Genomic DNA, 23,628 nt, shown 5'->3' with positions numbered 1-23,628 from the left:
GCGGCGCGGGGGGCGGAGCAGCCGCTGCCCGGCCTCCCCTCCGTTCCTCTCCGCTTCGGAGGGCACGGGGCTCCCCCGGGAAAGCCCGGCCTCCGCTGCCGCCCCTCCGGCTGCAGCAGCCGCGATGGAGGCGGCCGCGCCGGGGGAAGCCAGGTAACGCTGCCCGCTAACGGCTCCTGGGCCAGCCCGCGGCTCGCTCCCGGTTGTGCCGGGCCGGTAGCACACAACGGAGGGCCCGGAGCCGGCCGCCGGTGGGGACAGGCCTGCAGTGGCCGTGGCCGAGCCGCCCCCGGCTGCGCGGGGCCTTCAGCTGACGGGAGGGGGCCGGGAACGTGGCCGGAACGGGTGGGGGGCTGCTGGGAGGTCCCCCGGGGCTGTAACTACTCGGCGAGCTGTCACTGTCACCCACGGCTGCCCTCTGCGTTTGTATATGGTGTGTGTGTGTAATTAGTGTTCTGTGAGCGTCAGCTCTTCGTTTGCCAGGACTAAATAAAACCTTATTCTCTTCCATGCGTGGCTGAACTCGGTATGTTAGGGGAAACATTTTGATGACAGGCATTATTGGCAGTCCACTGTTTTCAGGCAAGCCAAAAATTTACACTTTTCTAGTAGATCTAGAAGTTCTCTCAAGTCCCGAGATAACGCAGAGCTGTTGGTAGAGCCAACATAAGCCTCCTCGTCGTTAGTCCCACTGCAGGCAGAAGAGGGACACAGGATTCCTACGTTTCAGCCAGTCCTGTCTGTCAATTTTTATTACTGGAACATAATGTTTAAGGACTGCAGAGAGAGAACTTGCTTCAAAAGGCAAAGCACCACGAATTCACTTATGCAGAAATTCAGCTCTGTTAGTCACAGATCCAACTGGCTGTCAAAATTCTCAGTTTAAAAGGAAGTGGTTTAGCTTTGAACTAAACGCATACAAATTCTTCCTATATCCAAACACAGTAGTTCAGAGTCCAACAAGTTTTATGTCATGGTTGTCTCCACTCTCCTTAATCATCACCACTCTAGAGGGAGACACCCATCATCTGATCTGTCAACAGGTGGTTGCTGAACACACATAAATGTTTTCTGCTCTTTCTAGTGTTCAAGATGAAGCTGTGGACAAAAGCAACTTTAAGGAATGCAACCAGATTGCTTTTTACAGGTAAAGAGAAGAATTGTAGTGTAGGGTTTTTGGTTTTGTAAACTGTTAAAAGTTAGAGGAAGTAGTTTCACTTTGATTTTTAGTCACAACAACTGTGCTACCTTCAGGATGTTCCTTTCAAAGTGAGCATCCCACTAACTGGTCAACATATTTTAAAAGGTGGAATCTCACCTCCATTGTATTTTGTCTAATGTTGCCTGGGTAAAGCAAACAACTGCCCAGTGTTACACCAATTAGCCTCTGACATACTGGGTTATTGTTTCAAATACCCAATTCTGTTCTGCAGGAAATTATGTTCCGAAGCCCCAGATAACATTTTGCCAATGGGAGCAAGACATCTTTTCACATCAGCCCCCTCTAGCCTGTCACCGTTTTAACTTAAGACATCTGATTTCTCGACAGGAAGTTACTGCACACTGGCAAGCCTCAGATCATGTTTTTGCTCTACTTTTAAAATAAATCCTTTGCGTGATTGCTCACATCTGCATAATGTCTGTTTGCAAGGAAACCAAGTCAGTTTATTGATAAAGAAGCGTCCCTTCGAGGTAACCTCAACGACACCCATCTTCAAGCAGTTTATAAAACCTGGGATCAGCAAGGAGAATTCTCCAAACAGCTGATAGAGCCTTTATTTCAGGGCCTCTGTCCTAAAAACATCATCAGGACCAAAAACTGCAGTCAAAACTCTGTAGCAGCCCATCCAGACTTTGGCCACTCTCCTTGTTCAGTTCCTGCTTTCACTTTTGCAGCTCAGGCATTGGGTCTTGCAAAGCAGAGAGCCATTTTAGGTCAGTAGGTTCAGGAGTATCCCCTGAAAAGCAATTTCCTCAGTGTATATCCAGGAGGTTACAAATTACAAGCATGTATTGCTTCATCACTACAGAATGTAGAAGCTGTTCGCTGGAGGGTTGGAAACCAAGCAGTGGTATATATAACAGAAAATAAAAAATGGATTATTCAGCTGAAATTTATGGGGTTCTGAAAAGAAGTGGAATATAACTGTGCAACTTCGATTTTAGTTGGTCACTTGAATTTACCCTGTTATTTAAAAATAAAAAAAGATTTTTGGGATGGTGTTGTTTGACCAAGCCCCTCTATTTTCCATCTCATTCATATACACATATGTTTGCTTAGAACTTTATTCCCTCTTTTTCCCCTTTACTTGAAGCACTGATAATAATTGAAAAAATTCAAGACAAATTATTAGTAAACATTTCCAACTTAATGTTATGTCCCTATGTGTGATATAAGCCACAACAAGTAGGGAGACTAAAAACAATTCTCTGTCTTGTCAGGCGTCAGAAACTTCTACGTCCTGGAAAATCCTTGTATCGAGCATTGCTGGATTCAGTCACATTAAGTGATGAGAACGTCAAATTCCAAATTATTCATGAGGACAATAAGGTGAGATCTTACCTAGTATAAGAAAGAGCAGTGAATATTATCACCAGGTCTGATAATACTTGCAGAAGGTTTTGAGGTACTCCAGTGGTAGGTACTTATGATGCAAAGTATCAGCCTAAAGATGTCCTTACTAGTCAGTATTTATTTAACAACTTGAAACTGTGCAAGAAAAAGGGATATTTTAAGGAACTTAAAAAAAAATCTGTACTGACTTTATTAAAAATCTGAATAGAACTCTTTTTTTATGTGAAAAAATGTTTTTAATTCAGGTTTCCTCCACTATTCCAAAATAATACATTATTTTTCTGAAATGGAATAAGAAGACATATGTTTCAGCACCTCCTAAGCATACCTTTGTATTCCCGTGTTTGACGAATGGCAGCTTTTTAGGAAAAAAAGTCTTTCTCACCTATCAAATTATTCATATGTAAAAAGAGAGCCAGGAAGAGGAGTATCTTCCATTTCTCTCATTTAACAGAATACCAGCTAGCACTCAGGGAAAAGGCAACCTAAGCCGTCCTCAGATATGGGAGTTTGGAATTGCAGCTCTCCCCATTCCGTGCTCTAAGCATCCCGTTACGCAGATAATGTGCATGAATGTATTTTCTGCCTTCTGTGTTGATCATGACCTTTGCAGTCAGCATAAAAAAAGGAGGCTGTCTTTTTTTTTTTTTTCTTTTTTTTTTTTTTCCCACCTAGATCTTAAGGTAGGTGAAAGACTGAAGACCCTGCAGTCCTGTAGACTGGGGGGTTATTCAAAGATGGCATAATGTGAAGTGTATCCTAGGAAGCAGAATCTGGAACTCCAAATTAATTTTTCTGTTGTGCCTACCCCCCATCTAGTCATATGGCTCTTTCATTCTTTCATGTCTTTGAAGAGAGTGGTGCTGATTAGCTCCCAGGTAAAAGGAAATGATAGCAGGCCAAAATTCTTCATCCAATTTTTGTGTCTCATAGGAGAAAAGATTCAGAAAGTGAAAAAAACAGAAGGGGAAAAAAAAAAAACATAAAAAACATCTGATTTCTTGCATAGAGATTCTCCACAGAATAAAAATGAGTCATTTTGTGTGACCTAGAACAAAGTGAGTTCACAGTTCCCTGAAGTATAAAATAGCTAGTTACACATATTTATGAGTAGAGCAGTATCATCCATTTTTCTTCAGGTGTCTTTCTGACATGGGTCATCAGTCTAAGTACCACTGTGAATACCAGTGAACACAGAGCACTGATGGTTTTGCAAAAAGCCCTGATCTCGGTAGTACCCTGCTCTTACTTTTACACACCACTAGTAAAATTACCCAAACTTCAAGGTTAGTGTACACTATCCCTGTTTTCTTTGCTGCTTGTGGGGAGAGCTGCAAATATGCTAGGCATGAGAAACATGAAGATAAAGGGTCCACTTAAAAAGAGTTGCTCTTCAAAGAAGAAAAGTGGAGTTAGCTAGTGTAAATGAGGTGGATGGTGGTTGCTATTTTGTAGTACTAAAGAACATTAAATCAGAAAGCAGGCATGTGTGTTTTTTTTCCAGACAGTAAGTGTCTGACGATGTTAAGTTGAAAAGTAAGTTGATGTTTTTTTATCATTACCAGTTCTATATGTGTGTTTGCTCCCAGGTTCTTCTAGAAGTAGAAATTTATGAAATAGAAGGCAATATATTTAGGCTTAAAATTAACGAGGCAGCTCCTCTCAGAGCAAGATATGAAGTTCCTGATGTTCTTATAAAGGAACCTACCACTCAGAGGTAAGTGAGGGGACAATGATTTAGCACCTTAGTTAGTAACTTTACAGCTTCATTTGCAAGGTTGTTTTGCCTTCTCCCTCATTTGCACTACACTACAGTCAACTCTCCACATTATAAAGTTGTTACAGGAAGAGAAAATAAAAATGCACATGGTTAATTTGCTTTCAAATATTCACGTTAACTACATAGGAGAAAGTTGTGTCATATATATTAGAAACATGAGGCTGTTTGACTAAACTGAAAAATAGTCTGCTTGTTACACTGCATCATTTTTACTAAAGGCATTACATGCTAATGTGAAAGGAATGGAATCTCTGGGTAGTTTTCATGGTAGTTCTGCAGCCACCTGTTGCACTGTGCAGTGAAGCCTGAACACAGCATGTATTTCTGGGGTTCATCACCTCAGCACAAGCCTTGAGGTTTTGTAACGTACGCAGACAGTCTTAGCCTATCTTTAGTTTCAGATTGTTATTTAGTTACAGTGGATTTCAGATGCTGCTGATTCCTATAAAACTGTTGTTGCTTTTCATTTGACAGACTCTCTATATCCCAGAAGGAGGCAGGTATTTTGATGCTGACTAGTGTTAATAAGGACTACATGCTTCAAGTCACAGCAAACCCCTTCCAGGTTGAGCTACTCTCCAAGGGTGAGACTGTTCTGAGCATGAATTCCAATGGGTTGTTATATTTTGAGCACCTACAACCACCTCCTAGTGATAGGTACAGTACCTGTCTATCCCACTATTTGGTAATTGAGCTGTAGCTGAAAATAAACAATTATATTGGAATAGCAATTTCTGTGATAGAAACTCCCACACGTTGAAATCTGTCTTCTCTGTTACTTCATGCCAGTAAGTATGCTAGTGAAGTTTTAAAAAAGAATGTCTAAATCAATTAGCTGCAGCCTCTTTGAATCCCTTACAACAGCCATATGCTCATGCTAACCTAAGTTATTGGCCAATTCTTTAATAAACTAAAGTGTCTTGTTCCCCTTGTCTTTTGGGAAATGAACGATGGTAATATGATAAGGTTCTTAGTTTTGCCTCATTTTATGACTAAACTTACTCTTCAGGTAAGTTTTGTTCACCATATAAGCTCTTCAAGTAAGTTACAATATGCCATATATGAGCTTGCAGATCAGTCCCACTGCAAAGTGCTGGAAGAAAGAGAAATTACAAAGCAGACCGTGTCATGGCTAGGAAACAGGCATAGCAAGCACGTTTCTCATAGAAAGAATTATTTGAAAAAAAATTATTTAACAGAGAGCCCTTAATAGAGAACAAAGACATGAGGATCTTCTGGGTGGGTAAAATGCTGGCACAGATAGAAATAAATGTGGAATCTGAAAGGATGAATTTAATTCAAATGTAGAGTGAAGGCTATTTTAGGACATCAAATATTAAAATGATTTGCCAATCAGAGCTCTCTACTATTATCAGTTTTCAGAGTAGTTTGGCACCTTAGGACACAAGGAAACAATCTCAAGTTGTTCCAGGGGAGGCTTACACTGGATAGTTGGAAGAATTTCTTCATAGAGAAGGTGGTCAAGCATTGGAAAAGGCTGCCGAGGGAAGTGGCGGAGTCCCCATCCCTGGAGATATTTTTGAGTTGTGTGGACATTGCACTAAGGGACATGGTTTAGTGATAGGTCAGGTAGATGGTTGGACTCGATGATTTTTAAAATCTTTTCCAATCTAGATGAGTCTATGATTCTAAGGCACTTATATAATATGTAAGGCAATGCATAATGCTATATGGATTTTCTGTTTTAAATCCCTCCATATGTTAATAATAAACTGATTATTTTTTATATATTTGTTTTCACTAGAAGGTCTACATCAGAAAACGAGGAGACAGCAAGTGATTCTTCTAAGGTAGCCTATGCTTACTCCAATTCCATCGTTAATGTTTTGTAGAAAAGAGAATTGATTAAATAGAATCACATTTGTGATTTCTTCTGGTACTATTCTTACAAACAGCCAAACTAACATGCAGCACATAACATACAGCAGATTGCAGTGACTTCATCTTTTTCATGACACCAGAATACGGTTCTTTTTCTTCCCTATTGGAATGTATTACAGTGCGCTTTGGGCTTTGTGGGCCATTCATTCACATGAGAGATGATAGTGACTGAAAGTCCCACATCAGCTATTCCTTTATGAGATGTATCAAATATATTTTTTTCTTAATCTAATCAATTTTCCAGTGAAATTCAAAGAGGATCTGATATTTCATATAGCAGTATGTGTTTTACCAGGGCTGTAGGAGGCATCAGCATGTAGATCTGGCTTAAAATGTCTTCCATGGCCATTGTATTTAGATTTTTTTTTCTCTTTTGTTCTTGATCTCTCATTTAATTATGTAACAGGGAGTTTCCTGGTGATATTTGCTTGTTTTCAAATTCCCTTTTCCTTGCAAAGAGAGCAGTTCTTTTGTAACAGTCCAAAGATATACCTATACATACATCCATGCTTAGTACTGCTGTAAGATTCACTCTGGAAAAAGACCAGGTCCTGGCAGTGCATATAGGCACATGCCAGTTTTCTCAGGAGGCTGAGTTATGCCCATGGCATAATTTTAGCCTCCTGTAGAGCAGATGGCTTACTGTACTATCCTGTTAAAAATTGGAGGAGCTATGCTGCTTTCAGCATACTTGCATCTGAACTCTGGATTCTGCCAGGGAGTGTTCTTGCTTTGGAGGATTCACACTGCTGCAGCAGAATCTGAATTGCATTTTGGATTTATTTATATTAGCCATATTTGACAAAACAAAAAAAAGTAACAATGCATGCATCTCATGAATAAAGACAGTTTTCTTAGTACATGGTGTGAATAGTTGCACTTATAGGCTTACCTATTTCTGTTTATATAGGAGAAACAGGAGGATCTAGGTCTCTGGCAAGAGAAATTTGGTAGTTTCCTGGATATCAAAGTTCATGGTAAGTCTCAGTCTAGTTCTGAAAATGCCTTTACTGCTTTGTAGTTACCTTTATTCATTCATATTTCTGTTTAGCTACTTAATGTTTATCAATGTCTCACTCACTCCTTTTAACTTGCCTGTAAGGTGTCAGTGGGTAACAAATCTGACAGAAGCACTGGAAATAGTCATTAGATTTCTGTTCAGCAGGAAGCACATTAAATGTGACCCGTTTCATCAGCTAACTGCCATTTCTGAAAGAGTGTAACACTATCTGCATTGGCTGACTACTATGTAATACACTATTTCTTTTTGTTGTTGTTTTCTGCTTTTTATATATTAGCACATAACATTGATTTCACGTTTATTCTGATGACATATCAGAAATCATGCTATCTAAGCAATAATTGTTGCAGAGAAACTTCTTAAGTGGGGGACTACAAAGGAAAGTACTGAGCAGTCTTAAGGGACACTAAGAAGGGGATAGATATTTGGAAGTCAGAAGCTCAAATACAGTTTAAATTATGAATTACCAAAACTCATGACCCTTTCCTGTCTGTCCAGTTGCATTCTGCATTCACTAATTCTGTTAGCTTTGTCTGTTACTTCTATCATGCTGCCTTCTAGGGCAACTGGCACTGCCCAGCAGCTGCAGTATGCAGAGGGAAGTCTAAAAGAGCTTCCTTGTGGTGACAGAGGTTTCTGCTCTTCACCATTGAGACACGCAGAGGCAGGAAGCTTTTGCCCTCGTTATTCATGCTGTGTCTGACATATTAGGCCAGCATCATGATTTTGCTGCTTCTCTGTATTGGGGGAGTAAAGTCCCTGGGGTAAGATTCTGATACCAAAGCCACTGCTTGTCAATCTAGAAGATCTCTGATCACCTGCCAGAATTTGCTCTGGATTCACTCGTGTGATAAGATGACAGCACTTAGCAGAGGCCCTTGAGGATGCTGCTTCTTTGGCTGAGGCTGAAGAGAAGAGTGTAGAAAACAAGCAATTCTGACTCTGATGTTCACTCTGCTGTACCACTGTGCTGCAAAGATTGGCTTGTAGTTGCTGGGATAGAAACAGGAGATAATTTTAAGCAGTTTTACTACATAGTAAAGGAACTATTATGTGCTTTTTTTTTTGCTTTTTTTTTTCATTTTATCTTCTTAAGCAGATCAAAACTGGAAGAAATACAATAAAACCTGTTGAAAATATTACCTCTGCAGTATATAAGTAATGGTGAACGAAGTTGAAAACAAGTTTGAAATAGCTAATTGTTAAAACTTGATTTTTTATTATTTTTTTTTTACAATTAGGTTGTGCTGCTTTATTGCTTTCAGCTAAGCTTGAGACTGGAACTGTGTGCTCTTCTCTTTTAATGTTATTACCACAGGTCCAAGTTCTGTAGGTGTGGACTTCTCTTTACATGGATTTGACCATATTTATGGAATACCACAACATGCAGAATCACTTCTTCTCAAAAACACAAGGTAAAGCTGGCAGATTGCATTATTCCAGAGGAGAGCTGTAATACTGTGTCAATAATTTAATAAAACAGCAGCTTGAAATATGCGTATTATATCACATATATTTTATTTTAGTGATATAGCAAACTGAATCATAGACTGTCCATGCGGAGTGAGTTGTTCTGCTTTACATTCTGCAATTTAATGAATGACCCCTTTTGTTCTCTCTCAAATTTCCATGCTGTCTTTATTCAGAATTTCACAATTAGTCACATCTAAGCAGAATTCTTAAAAGAGCAAATCCATGGGGGACAGGAGACTTCAGAATTCATAGTTTAGGACTTGGAATAAATGAGTAGTATTCTCACTGATAGCCAAAATATTGCTTGATTGAGATAGGTAGGACCAAAGCAAAGAAGCAGTATTATAGAAGGTCCATGTTTCAGCCTGGAGGGTAAACAAAAGACCATAATACAGAGTGTTCACTGAGTTCAGTGGAACAACAGTAGAGCTAAAATTGGCCTGGTTCAGGATGCTTACATCTATCAAACACATCTTTTTCTTTGTCCTAGCGATGGTGATGCCTACCGACTTTATAATTTGGACATCTTCGGCCACAAGATACATGATAAAATAGGTATTTATGGTTCAGTGCCCCTTCTCTTAGCACACAAGCCTAACAGAACTTCAGGGATTTTCTGGCTGAACTCTTCAGAAACGTTGGTGGATATTAATACAAAGGCAGTAGCTGAGGTGAGAGTTGCCTACTTTCCTCGGAGTTTAATATCAAAAGAAAACACTACAAGGCAGGGCCAATAGCAAGACGGCAACATCACTGGAGACTGATCAACTCTTGAGCACAAATATGTGAATTATATTAAAACTGAAATAGTGAAAAAATCTTGCTTTATCCCAACACTTGATTACATGATTAAAATTGGTCATTTTCTTTATTACTCATGAATGATTCTAAAGCAAATGCACAGTGAGATTAGAAACTAATCACAGAAAAGTTGTAATTACTTAGCCCCTCGTCATTTTATCTGATCTTTAACTGTACCAGTAACCAGTATGCAAAGTAAAGTATTTGTTAAGAATATATAGTAAATTGTGTATTTCTAATACCTGCCAGATATGTGTTAGTGGTAGAATTTTATTGGTCTCCATCTTTGATCCTTTAATGAACAAAAGTTTGATAGAGAAGAATTCAGCTCTACTTTGGTTTCCTTTAAAGCACATACAGTCCGGATCTGCTGCAGATACTGCTAAGCAGAGGGCGATGCCTCTAACTGATGTGCGCTGGATGTCAGAAAGTGGGATCATTGATGTTTTCCTGCTGATGGGACCCACTGCGTTTGATATCTTCAAACAATTTGCGCAACTGACAGGTACTAACTGAAATAATTGGAGTCAGCCGGTGTGGCAAATATACCTGGGAGATTCCCTGAGGAACATGCTGAACTCAAGAGAAGGTTAATATTTACGTAGCCCATTGTGTGCAGTAGGCCAGTTGTTCCCAATCACTTGGGAACAATTCCCAATCCCTGTCACTTGGGTGTGAAGAACATGCTCTAGACTCAATGTAGGCCAGCATTCCCCAGCTCCAGACAGTTATACGTTAATCACGGCTCTCAAGTTAACTTTTCTGTAAAGTCGTCAGAAGAAATTCTGAAAAACATTAACACTGTTAGCTTCATTCATATACTCTTCCTAGGCACTCAAGCCCTACCTCCCCTTTTTTCTCTGGGCTACCATCAGTGCCGCTGGAATTATGAAGATGAGCAAGATGTCAAGGCAGTAGACGCGGGTTTTGATGAACATGACATTCCATATGATGTGATATGGCTGGACATAGAACACACAGATGGCAAGAGGTATTTTACGTGGGACAAGAAGAAATTCCAGAACCCCAAGAGGATGCAGGAACTTCTCAGGAAGAAAAAACGCAAGGTAAATAATATATCAGAAAGGAATAAAATACTAATTTGTAGTGTGAAGTTACCCAATCAGCCTTAACCAAGGTACTTGAGATACTGGAAACAGTGTAACTGCAACGAAGTAAATTAGATTGTGTTGCAGTCTGGTGATGATTCTCATGTGCAAGGTTTTTTAATCCACCTCTTCATGCTGTTACATTGTTTCATAGTTAGTTCAGTACCCTAAGCATCAGGCTGTTTGACCCCTTTGAAGCTGTATCTTACAGAAGCAGCCCAGTGCTGTCCCTGATCAAAAAAGGAGAAAATCTTTCTACGTAACGTGAGCTTTCACCAATATGCTAACCTTGCCTCAGCTATCCTTGCTTCAGTTTTTCTTTCTAATGTACACGTTTAAAATCTGAAAATTGTGAATTGCTTAATGCTTGATCTTTGCCAACAGGGGAACTGTTGAAATAGCATTCAAGTTTTATAGTCTCTTAGTTGGAGCTATTGTACCTTCTCAGCTTTAGGGCAAGGCAGTTAATGGCAGAAGAAGGTACCTGCAAAATGCAATACTTGGATGTTAAAAACAAGAAGAATTTCTGTTGTTGTTGTATGTCATACAAACTAAGATATATTTAAATGTCTTAAGGCAAATAAGTATATTTTCCCATTCACAGAATGTAGCCATGAATTAAACATTGTGTTTTCAGGGAGTGGGGTATTAGCTTTCAACTGAGACGTTTCAGGGGTCTAAGTATGAATTCATGCCCTCCTTGTAAATTATCTATTACGCATGTGTAGTATGTATGTAGGTATAGTATAGCATATGTAGTATATGTGTAGGATATACAAACACAGGTAACTGCTTTCTAAAATGAGTGACATAGCTACCTTCTTTACCTAAAATGAACTCTTTATCTGCCTTGTATCGAAAGTTAAATTTTACTGTTTCACTAACTGGAGTTGATGCTAATGATGCACTTTATTTTCTTATCCTGGCAGCTTGTCGTCATTGTAGACCCCCACATTAAAGCAGATCCCATGTATGCCCTGTATTCACAGGGAAAAGACAAGGGATATTTTGTGAAAGACAGAAATGGACAAGATTTTGAGGGCATCTGTTGGCCAGGTAAAAAAAAAAAAAAAAAAAAAAAAAAAAACATGTTCCATCTGCATTTCAAGCAGTTAATTTTAAAAAATTTGCAGAATTGGGAGTCATTAAGGTAGAATTAATTTCTCACAATGCTTCTATTTTTTTAGATATTCATAATTTCAAATACTTTTGATTAGTTTGGCTTTTGTACATTCATGTTCTAATTGCCTTGGTTGTACAACTTTGTTGTGTCTGTTGGCTCTGCAGATAGTCCCATGGCCTAGAGCTAGAAAAATTAAATTTTTTGATCAGAACTGCCATCCCTCTTCTCAAACTTGTGCTGGTTAAAAGAAATCCAGCCTGGTCTGTTGCACTGAGCACAGCTGTTGTAGGCTGGGTGAAAATTAAGTGAACCATGGAACTTAAGACTGATTCAATCATAATACAGTGATTTGACATGCTGTTTTTCATGAGGTTTTCTCAGAGTGAGTTGGTAGAGGGCAAAGGAGGTTGTCCTTGTTCTTTGCAGACAGCCCACAAACATGGTGGAACATCAATGAATATGGAAAAAATCAAGGATATATTACAACTTCTAGTAGCATGGCAGTTTTTAACTATTACCATTTTAACTATTACAATTTTATTCTCCCTGTGCATGTGTATGAACGTAGAACTGCAACAATAGGTCTCTCACTCATACATCTCAGGACGTTGTTATTCAGCGTCACAATGGCACTTTCCTGTTTCAAGTTCAGAACACCAAGGGTGCTGTTTCTCCCTGGCTTCCTGTTAACATCCAAACATTTTTCAAACAGCTGGCATTCATCCTGAAATGGTGCTGAGCTTCAGACCTCCAGAGTCTACATGTGTTGATCTGCATACAGGGGACAAGAGGTGTATCGAGTTCCATGTTGACCTGGAATTTGTTTTGGGGCTTTTGTCTTAGAAACAATATCAACCACATTATTGCTGCCTAATTATGGAAAGCATTCTAGCTGTAGGCTGCTGTATTTAGGTGCAAAGAAAACACATACTCTTAAGAGCAGCTAAATAACTGGGATCTCCCACATCCACAGGTTCCTCTTGTTATCTAGATTTCACCAATCCTGAAGTGCGAAAATGGTACGCAGATCAATTTGCCTTCAAAACATACAAGGTGTGTATTGATTTGCTCTGATCTACGTGTTCCAGAAAGCCCAAAAATGGGGAAAAGAGAGAAGATAAAAAACTGGCTAAGCAAGTTGGTGGGTTTTCTAGTTGTATGATCATAATGTACATGAAAATATCGTGAGAAACTGAAATACCATAGAAGGATTTTCTCCATGGACTTGTCTACACTGAGAAAGCTGGAACCTGTACTCTGCCACTGAAACTGCTTACTTAATTGTAGCAGCAGGATGGAGAGTGCAGGCTTTTTAGCAGTCCATCATCTAACACCACTGCTGCGTTACCTGTTTTTACTACCATGACAACACGCAAGGAGTGAGATGGGAGTACTCTCATAGCTCATGGTCACAGCTCCTTCACATTCCTTTCAGCACTTCTGCCCAGTGCTGAAGGTGCCTGGGTGGACACTGCCAGACACCTCCAGCTTCTCCCACCCTCCACTGATGGGTGCTTCAACATTACTGCTTTTCAGTAATGTTGAAATCACTTCCCTAGCAGACTTTGCTTGACATTTCCCCAGTGCTTTTCCTCTACAGTTTTTCTTTTCTGACCTCTGTTTTATTTTTCTTCATGGCTGTTTAATGCTTCTCTTTTGGCCTTCCCTGACTCCTTTCCCTTACCAGAGGGTGGGAACAGCAGGTAGCTTTGCAACTCTGCTGAATTTTGTGAGAAGTGCAAAAAATAAACTGAGCTTTTAGGCTGCCACCCTGAACCTAAAGGCCACCAAGAGAGAAGGGGGGAATGACTGGCATCTTTCCAGTGACCACAGGAGCATAATAACCGTACCTTGCTTTGCTGCTGCTGCTGCTCCTACTCAAATCCCAGACTAGTCTGACACCCACTAGAGATTTAAGTCTCAGCAATGTCTGTCTTATGTCCTAACTGCAACCCTGTACCATAGGGGTCCACTAATATCCTCTTTGTGTGGAACGACATGAACGAGCCATCAGTTTTCAAAGGGGCAGAGCTAACAATGCAAAAAGATGCTGTGCACTACAACAACTGGGAGCATCGGGAATTACACAACCTGTACGGATTCTATCAGGTAGAGTATCTGGAGACAGACCAGGAATTATCTGTCCTCATAAGGTATGACTAATGTGATAAGGATTGTATTTAAACAGTAGTAGGTATTCTCTAACCTCCATCAGGTTACAGAATGAAATTCTGCTGTGATAGGTATTGCTGTATTTGAAATAAATGTCTCTGTGATTGGTCACAAGATAGTATGACAATATCCATACATCTCTAATGTAACAATGTAATGACATTGGCTGTGACTACACAAAATTACTATTTTTTTGTTGTTCAAGTATATTGTAATAGGAAAGTGTTGGTTTAACAATAGCTGTTATTTGTGGGCACACATTTCTTAATTTTCCTGACTAGGAAGGGCTAAAAAGGCAGCATTGCAAATATTTTAATTGGAAAGCTCATCCTCCTGACTTTTGTATTCATGATTTTCAGCAAATGGCAACTGCAGAAGGACTTATCAAACGGTCTTCAGGAAAAGAAAGACCATTTGTTCTCACACGATCATTCTTTGCTGGATCACAGAAGTATGGTAAGCAAGGACTAGCTTTCCTTCTGGTTTGTTTTCTTGAGCTTGGTATGTAGTAGTTAAGTTTAGAGAGGACAGCAACTCTCTTAGAAATACTGAAATAGTGAGATCCTACAAGTGCAAGTGATTAAAAAAAAAATCAGGAAGGGCTGGCAAAGCATGTACAAGTTAAAGTCAGAATAACAATCTTTATCCTGGGACAAAACACTATGGTTTTTGGATATTTCAGGAGCATGCATATAAAGAAAAAAAAAGAAGTTACAATGAACAGCAGTTCACCAGTGTTCATGACCATCCCTGTTTTCTTTCCTTAACTGCAAGCATAAGTTGAATCATACACCCGACTTTCCTGTGTAATCCTGAGACTGAGTATTTTTCAGGAGCAGTGTGGACTGGAGACAACACAGCCGAGTGGGGTTACTTGAAAATCTCCATTCCAATGCTTTTGACCATCAGCCTGGCAGGGATTTCGTTCTGTGGAGGTAAGCTATTTAGTTGGAGTTGCTCACTCTACAAAATATGCTAGTGCCACCAGACTTCAACACAGATAGTGAAAAGTTCAACAACATTTCCAGTTGGATTCACAGATGAGTCTGATTTCAGATGCTAAAAACCTGTCTCTCACCATCACTTCTCCTCTTAGTCTTCTGTAGCATTTGTGTCCTGGAACAGCAATCTCTAGGTGATGGTCTGTAGCATCACTGTGGCAGTCCTCTGCCACAGGGGAAGGCACTCAGCCTCTGAAATGTCTCTTGATATTTTTATTAAAGGATAACTCGTTACCTCCATTTTCCACTCTTGATTGGGCAAGCAGCTACTCAACAGCAGAACTTCAAATACACTGTGAAATTCATGAATTTGTATCCTTGGAATGTTTGTTAGAGGAGAACTTCAAGTTTTTCAGAATAGTTTTCAAAAATGTGTATTTTTATTTGTCTGTGCAATATCTAGCTGATGTGGGAGGGTTCATTGGAGACCCAGAACCAGAATTGCTTGTTCGATGGTATCAGGCTGGAGCCTACCAGCCCTTCTTCAGAGGTCACTCTAACATGGAGAGCAAACGGCGAGAACCATGGCTCTTTGGGGAGAAGAACACCCAGATCATCAGGGAAGCCATTAGAGAGCGCTACGTCCTCCTGCCATACTTATACACACTGTTTTATCGGGCATACACAGAGGCTGAACCAGTTATGAGGTAAGCACTTAAGTCAGGAGGTTTAGTGATTATCCTCAGGAAGTTACTTAGACAAGGGACTTAAATTACTGAATTACTGTCTCTTACAGTTGTGATTACGTATTTAAATAGTAAAAAAGAAAAAGCACAAAAATGTCTACATTCTGTTTTATTCCTTTCTGCAAGCCTTCATAATGTTACCAGAGAAATTTTTTTTTTTTTAACCAAATGACACCTAGAACTCACTAACTCACTTACAGTCTTTAAATATGTTTTTAAAGGACCATGCACTCCAAAATTCTCATAGTGAAGAACATTATATAGGATTCTCACCCACACTTAAAACCATGCTTAATGGACTCTGAAGTTGCTGACCTAAAAACATAAAGGCCGTTTTGCCTTTCATGAAAATACTCATTATTGCTGAATTGTTACAGTTATAAAAGCTTATTTCATATTGATAACTTGCTCATTTATCTCTGTAGTATTTTTTATATCATTATTCTTTTAGTAGAGAATCTAGTAATCTAGAACAGAAATTAAATTAGAAAATGAGTTTTTGTCCTGCTCTTCTTAACCTAAGAAAATGTTTCAGTGGAACTGAATGCAACAGTCCTTTGAGGAAGAGAGGAATTGTCATCTATCTCCCTGGTATTGCTGTGTCTTTGAGGTTGCTCTTAGAACTGTCTTTTTGCAGCACATTTACCTTTACTCATTGCTATGAAAATAAAATACATCTCCTATTTAAAAAAAAAAAAAAAAGCCTTTTTGAGAAGATTGAGTGGGTTGAGTTTAGAATATGATTTGCATTATAGACATTGAGTGAGCATGGCTGCACATTTATAGGTGTAGATGCCCCTGTTGTATGCACTGACAGACAGTGGGTTTCTGTCTGTCTTGAAATGAAGCTGGCATTGACGTGTACTGCCCACAATGTTAAATAAAGCCTTGAATATGTTGAATTTACTGTAATAGGTACAGAACAAAAGAGGAAACATGGTATTTTTCTCACAGACACGGTGGAAAGTGCATCTCATTAGCAAGCGCATGACCAACAAGGCTACAGTGAACAAGTGAAGGTCTGTAAGTGAGTGGGTGAGCCAGGCTTTCTTTGTAAGGAAACCCAGAGAATTGCTGCAGACTGTGATTTGAATGAGCTGTTTCTCTTATACTCTCTCAAACTCTAAATGTATGACACCTATTGTGCACCTATTGCACTTCCCTTTTTTGAGAACAGAAGTTGAACTTCTGGTCGAGGTTATCCAGTCTGTGACAGGAGACATACTGCAAAAGCAGTGGTGAGCTGCCAAGAACAGGAAGGACTGTCCCTCAGGGACTAGCTCATCAGGTTTCAGCATTGCTGGTCAGCTTTGGTAGAAAGGCTCATCCATCTCTCCTTTGCTAGAGGGAAGGCGTCTGTAGTGCAAGTTCATAAGGAAGAAGGCAGGAAGGAAGTAAGCCAGGGTTTAGGGGGCTAAACAGGAGGCATATAGGAGTGCCATAGCCTGTGTTGTACTGGGAAATCTCATCAGTGACTCTGAAGTGGTACTTTAGGGCACAGAAGAGGACATTACTCTATCTTTGGTTCTTGATAGCTTTAAGGAGAGGGAGAAAATGGAACCTAAAAATGCCAGAAAGTCTTGAACAAGCTGGTGGGAGAAGATAAACTAACTGAATTCCACTGTCTGTCTTTCTGCAGGCCTCTCTGGATAGAGTTTCCAGGGAAATTAGAAACTTTTGGTGTGGAAAATGAGTACATGCTAGGTAAGCAGGTGTGGGTGGGTGAGCAATACAGCCCAGCTGCATTACAGTACCGTAACAGAATGAGACTGAGCAACCATGAGCTCCTCACACGTGCCTTTTTTCCCAGTACAAAGTGAACATAAGCACCTGCCGTGGCTCAAGCAAGCCCTTAAAATAGCTTTGGGAGGTTGGCAAGCCCAAGGCAACGCCAGAGCACAGTGCTGCTGCTGTGATGAGATGCAGCTTTGAGGACCACAGCGGTCACTCATTGCCATGTTTATTTTTTTCTCCAGGAAATGCTCTGTTGGTGCATCCAGTCACGGACAAAGAGGCCAAGGCAGTGAGTGTTCTACTTCCAGGGTCGGAGGAGGTGAGGATCATACAAAGCTGCTCAGCCCACAGAAGTGTTTTATATGGCAACCTCCCAGCTCCCCACCTCATAATTGCTGCACACTGCCACTGTGCTGAGTGTTAAGCCATTCTGTGTCACTCTGAGCCTTCCTTACATCTTGATACGTCACGCACCTCACAGTAAATTTATTTCTGTGCTCTTCCAAGCTCTTCTATGCACAGATCTCAGGTCTCCTATAATTTATATCTCCCCTCAAGGCTCACTGCTTCTCATGAAACACCAAAAAACCAACTTCACTAAATTATCGATTCCTTTTCTTTTCTCATGTATTTCACATAGGGTTAATCTTCTCTTTTCACATGGAAGAAAAGGGCTGTTTGAAGGAAGGTCATAACGAAACCAGAGGGAAGATGAAGGAAGGAAAAATTATAACAAGGAGATACAAGCTTCATTAGCCTGGGATGTGCATAGCAAACGCTGACATGTACAGAGATCAGTACCTCTCTGAAACTGAGTTATTAATCCACAGGATGGCACTGTGATCCACTCCTACACAGACCATTTGGCTGCAGCAGCTGAGAGGTGGAGGAAGGGAAGGAATTTCAGAAAAACAGTTCCAAAGGGAAAATCTGAGTTTCAGCTCTAGAGGCAAATAGAGGAAAGACAGAAGTAAAGGAGAGTGCTAAAGACCATGCAAAACTTTGTGACTCCACTAGTGCACCTGAGGATACCAACAATTCTTTCCTCAATTTAAGGAGAAAAACAGATGAGGCTCTCCAAACATGCTAAGAAAAATATTTTTATCAAGATCTCTGTGAGAATTCAGTACCTGCCATACCTAAAGTAGTTAAACCTGCTGGCAAGAGCAGTGCGTGGGAAGTTTCAGGTGTAGCTCTTTTTTGTGACTTGTTATTAGCAACTTTGTTGTTATTTTTTACTTCAATATAAATATGTTCATTCTGGAACTCAGCATTTCTATATCTTGCCATATATGGTGTGCTCATTCTTTTTCCATTTTTCTTAGATTTGGTATGATTTCAGAACATTTATACAAATGGAAGATCCAGGCACTCTGAAGATCCCAGTAACACTGGACAAAGTATGTTAATTAAATAGTTTTCTTTATGTGCTTGCAGTAAAAGTTTATTTCTGAGGTTTGATAAGAAAGAACTTAAGTTTTCCCTGTTCCCAGTTCAAATTATACAATTAAGAGTTTGTGAACCTTTCTACCCTGGCCTTGTTTTTGGCAGATTCCTGTATTCCAGCGAGGAGGCACCGTGATACCTCTTAAGACTGCAGCTGGAAAATCCACTGAATGGATGATAGATATTTCTTATGAACTCCGGGTGGCCCTGGACACAGAGGTACTTTGAGGTGACATTCCCTTTACAAAGTTGTCTTTTAATGCATTTATGCTTTTTTAGGTGCTTGTTCTCTGTTCAATGAGCATAGTGGTATCTGCATCTGGATTTCCAATGGCCCTCCTCTACTGTTCTTTATTGTCAGGGGGCTCCCACCTCCCTACCACTGTTTCCTCAGAGTAAAAGTATCAGAGCGTAGCACAGGCAAAACATTTTTGTGATCTTTCTCAGGCCTCTGCAGTTCCCTTAGAAGAAGAAACAGAGAATTGGCAAGCTACAAATTTCTTGGACATATAGACAGAACTTCCCACAACTGTCCTTTCTAATGAATGAAGTGACATCTGACACCCACATTAATAACATGTAGTGAGACTTTTTTCTTTTTAAAGGTTTCATTGTCTACCCCTAGAAGCTGCTGTTAATTTGGACTCTATCTGGTGTTTCACAGGCCTGTGCAATAGGTGAGCTCTACCTAGATGATGGGCATTCATTTCAGTACCTCCACAAGAAGCAGTTCCTGTACCGGAAATTCACTTTCCACAAGAACGTTCTGTCTTCCAGGTAACAGCAATTGATGAAGGCAAAAGCCACTCAACATACTGTCACTGGAAATGCCTTTTCTATTTCATTATGACTGCCTTGCAAATAAGGAAATATTAGTATTATCTATTGCTTAGTGAAGTTCCAAAAATATCACTAAATACTTGTAAGTAAACAGATCCTAAATATGCCACTATCACACTTCTACTACTGAAATCTGCTGCTCATGCATAAATAGTACTGTGAAGTGTATAAATAAAAAGGCATTTCATTACTCCCTCAGGCTTCAGAAATATGCAGTAGGTGGTCCTCAAACTACAAAATTTAACACGGAGCAAAACTGTAGACGAGGTTAAATAATGTAGCCAAAAGCATGCTTACAATTCCCTTATCTCGTAAATGAAAGAATATAGACAAACTATATGAAATAATTTTCTTTTTTTCAGCTGCATGGATGAAAGTGGACAATACCACGCCACATGTGTAGTTGAACGGGTGATATTTCTGGGACTTGGACAACAACCCACTTTTGTAACAGTCTGCTCCAAGGGTAATGCATTGACTTTCATTTTACTACAATTATTCGAAATACTGTTGTACTGCTGCCATTCATTAGAGGTGACAAACTGACAGTTCTAAAAAGAAACTGTTATAGCACAGGGAACATCTTTGTTTATGTACTGCTCCTTGGGTAGCAAGGACAGAATATAGTGAAAGTAGCCAGCAGCTAATCACCACTAATATTACGTGCAAACCTGAAGAACACTTGCTTTGAAAGGCAGTGAATATATCAGTAGATGTTCTTCAGAATTACCAAGTTCTGATAGCTGTCCTACACAGAATACGACCAGAAATAGCATTTTGATTGAAAAACTGTTCAGTCCAGGTACAGGTAAGATCTGTAAACTTGCATAATAGTCAAAACCAGGAAATTTGCAGACAAATACTTTGCTCATTCAAAAGCCCCTGGACATCCTGACTTTTTGGGGAACTCTAGAAGTTGTGTCTACATGTATAGACAGAAGCATTTACAGAAAGGGCTTTTCGCTTATGGCTGCTTTCCAACCACATCCCTTCACCTTGTGAATCATGTGGGTATGGATTTCCTGCCTCTGCCTGTCAAACTTAAGGGCTTTTAGAGTGCTTGAAGTAACAACTATGCTCAAACAAGTCTTAACTTTTGCAGAAAAATCTTTGAATAATTCTAGGAAAACTGATGTACATTAAGTCAGTGATTTGACTACTATTTGTTTTGTATTCAGTTCTTTCCACCAGTGGCAGGGAGACTGAATTGAAAACTGGAAGGAGTCATGCATAGTTGTGTTTCAAAAGTGTTTACCTAAGTCATACAGTAAACTCTCTCATCCTGTTCAGATGGGAAAGAAAAAGAAGTGGTTTTCACATATGATACGAAGACCTCTGTGCTGATGCTGGAAAATTTAGCCCTGAGCATTGATACTGACTGGAAGATTTGTATCAAGTGAAAGACAAGGCAACTTCTTCAGAGAATTCATTGAAAGGTTAAAGGGAAATCAGTTTGGAGGACTTAGAGGATTCACCTGAATCCAGTCAAATCAAGGAACCTATTTCCTGCCCAGTCAACCCCAAACTAACATTTTTCTTTTAAAACACCAATTTGAACTTGGATAGCTCTTCTGTTCAGCAAAGGTAACAGCACTATGATTGTATCTGTGGGGAAAAAGGTAAATACTATCTGTTCCAGAGTAGCTTCATTTAGGCTTTAAGATTAAGTTCTGCTTTCACTTGCACCAAAAAAAATCATGAATTGATGGTGTGAGATTGTGGCTTATTGGCATGGGGTTTAATGTATTTAGCAGTCCCACCTTTCACACATCAAAGTACTTAAGGAGAGATAAACTGTGCCAGTTTGACAAAGAACGTCATTAGGTACACCTGATACAGAGGTTATCATCAGAGTTCTGTCTGCAAGCTGCCTCGTGAAAACAAACCCAGAAGGAGACACCCAGGGTCATTACAGATATTTCCTCTTTTAAGTCTTTATGACAGTGCAAAATTAGGCAGTCTGTACAGGAAAGTAAACAACAGGCTAGCTGAACAGTTCACAGTCATTGAAAGTAAAGTTTGAATAAGTAGTGCCAGTCAGTTTCATGATAGTAAAAGACAGTGATGTGGAAGTGCAGAAGTCTTTCTAATAGCTGGTGAAACTTTTTCTGAAAAGGCACAGGTCTATAGCAGTGGTAGCAGGTTGGGGTAGCTGCTAGACTCCCATGGAAACATCTTCCACAGTATTGCTCCTCTCTTTCTGCCAGTGCTACTTAAACAAAAACAAACGTACAAAGAAAAGGAGAAGGTATTTTGTTAGGAAAGAATTGACCTGTTTCGAATAATTGAATGTCATTGGTTAAAGTTAGCCTGGTGAAGCAACAGTCCTTACGTGGAGCTCTGTTCCTCCACATCTTCAAGCGCTTGCTAAGATCTGGCTTCTGTTACACATAGTTTAGTAATTTCTTGGTCAGCTTTTAGAATCTGGCTGAGATTTGAGCTTTGTAGGTGACAGTGAGAAAGCTTCTTCACACGAAGGAAATTTGAAGTGCTTAAAATTTTCTTTATAGCAGAAAATGTTTAAAGTTAATGGGATAAATTCTGCATTTAGCCATCTGATTTCATACTTATTCCCCTATTCTTTTAAAATTGACCCTAATGCTCCCCTGCCTCTTTTTCCAACCATCTCTGCATACAGAACTGGTGTGTCCTGCTGTTTTCTTTCCTTTCAAAACTAGAAGACATCATGAGAGTCCTACGTCCTGCCTATTTCCACAGCCATTTCCATATGAGGTCTCTCTCTTCACAGGCTACCCAGTGCCCTACAGTTCAAGTTGTTTGCCCTTTCCATTTGCTACACCTGTGAAGTATATTTAAAACCAGTTCTGCTTTGAGTCAAACCTAAACGTGCCATCGGTTGGGTTTTGTGGATATAAAAAGGCAGATATTACTTGATATCTTTTAATAAGATAAGGAAATATTTTCTAAAAACATTAGTGAATTAACTCTTAGGAAAGAGAGAAGGACAGTCCCTATTTTTGCCCACTAAAAGGGACATAATAGTCCATTTGTATGTTGTTTCCTACTCCTCATCCTAAACCCTCTCTGTGCTTGGCCAGTCATTTCCCACCTGCTGCTGTTTGTCCTCTGCAGGGCAGATTTCTGGGAATACCAGCGCAGACTACATGTGACTACTACACTCTTGAGTACCACGTGAAGTTTGTTTCCCACCAGACCCTTAAGTTCCTCCCCCCCCCCCTTCTGTAGAGCTGTTTTCCGCCCCTTCTAATAGACACCATGAACCCCCAGTCCAGGAACTGGGAACTAGCAGCCTAAATACTGCTGTGCTTAATGCAGATAAGTAAATCCAGGTGGAACAGTAGCATATAGATCTTATACATCTGTGAGAAGAGAGACAAACCCTATTTTTGAGACAGACCCTATTCTTCTATCAGTTTCTAAGCTTTAATTGATAATTGCTTCTTTTATTTAAGCATAGCGATGCTTCTGACAGGGTGTAATTATTGTCTGGAGCATTTTAGTGAAATGTTTTAACTGATTTTTCTGAAATTTGAAAGTAAAATGAAGTAACAGTGAAGTGAATTGTATGCTTATTCCTTCCAAATTTCTTTCTACTGTTGAGAATCATTTAAGTATTATTTGAAGTGTGTCTGATTAAAGTGAATGGCTAACAATTATGCTATCATTCTCAATATATCTGCACCACAGAAAGTACTCATAGGTCAAATTTTCAGTGTTATGAAGTGCCTAACTTCTGTGGATTTCAATAGGAATTATTTGCTCAAAACCTTTTCGCAGTTGTCTTTATATAATAAATTTAGGGGAAAAAAATCAAAAAATGTTGTTTACATTCATGTTTGTAGCAACTCGTGCTTTTCCACACATTTTGCCATAAATCAAGAAATAAGTTTGTAATATATCTCTACAGAAAGTAATTGAATTCAGATACTGAAAACAACAGCAGATAGAGCTTCATAAAAATAAAATAGAAAGATTATCATCCA

The 23,628-nt window shown here is 39.6% G+C and overlaps 1 protein-coding gene across 4 annotated transcripts; it reads left to right on the top strand.

Annotated features, from left to right (window-relative positions):
• The first annotated feature begins 20 nt into the window (after positions 1–20).
• Positions 21–23,628, top strand: GANC (glucosidase alpha, neutral C). 4 transcript variants are annotated; one of them, XM_048064846.2, is made up of 24 exons: positions 21–153; positions 1,085–1,147; positions 2,443–2,551; positions 4,165–4,292; positions 4,830–5,012; positions 6,124–6,166; positions 7,168–7,234; positions 8,597–8,693; positions 9,242–9,422; positions 9,904–10,057; positions 10,384–10,619; positions 11,591–11,717; positions 12,758–12,837; positions 13,750–13,893; positions 14,316–14,412; positions 14,790–14,891; positions 15,361–15,604; positions 17,283–17,347; positions 17,620–17,696; positions 18,703–18,777; positions 18,929–19,042; positions 19,488–19,600; positions 20,026–20,129; positions 20,954–23,628. In XM_048064846.2, exons 1-24 carry the CDS (start codon positions 125–127, stop codon positions 21,061–21,063), a joined length of 2,742 nt encoding a protein of 913 aa, XP_047920803.2. In that variant the 5' UTR covers positions 21–124; the 3' UTR covers positions 21,064–23,628. The 4 variants fall into 4 exon arrangements, with proteins under 4 accessions (XP_047920803.2, XP_047920802.2, XP_047920804.2 ...); XM_048064845.2 differs by having other exon boundaries at positions 6,121–6,166; XM_048064847.2 differs by having other exon boundaries at positions 6,121–6,166; positions 20,842–23,628.

The sequence above is a fragment of the Anser cygnoides genome, chromosome 5 (genome assembly GCF_040182565.1).
Source record: "Anser cygnoides isolate HZ-2024a breed goose chromosome 5, Taihu_goose_T2T_genome, whole genome shotgun sequence".
In the NCBI taxonomy this organism is placed as follows: Eukaryota; Metazoa; Chordata; class Aves; order Anseriformes; family Anatidae; genus Anser; species Anser cygnoides.
The sequence above is the reverse complement of the archived record's forward strand: the minus strand, read 5'-3'. Positions and strand labels throughout refer to the sequence as shown.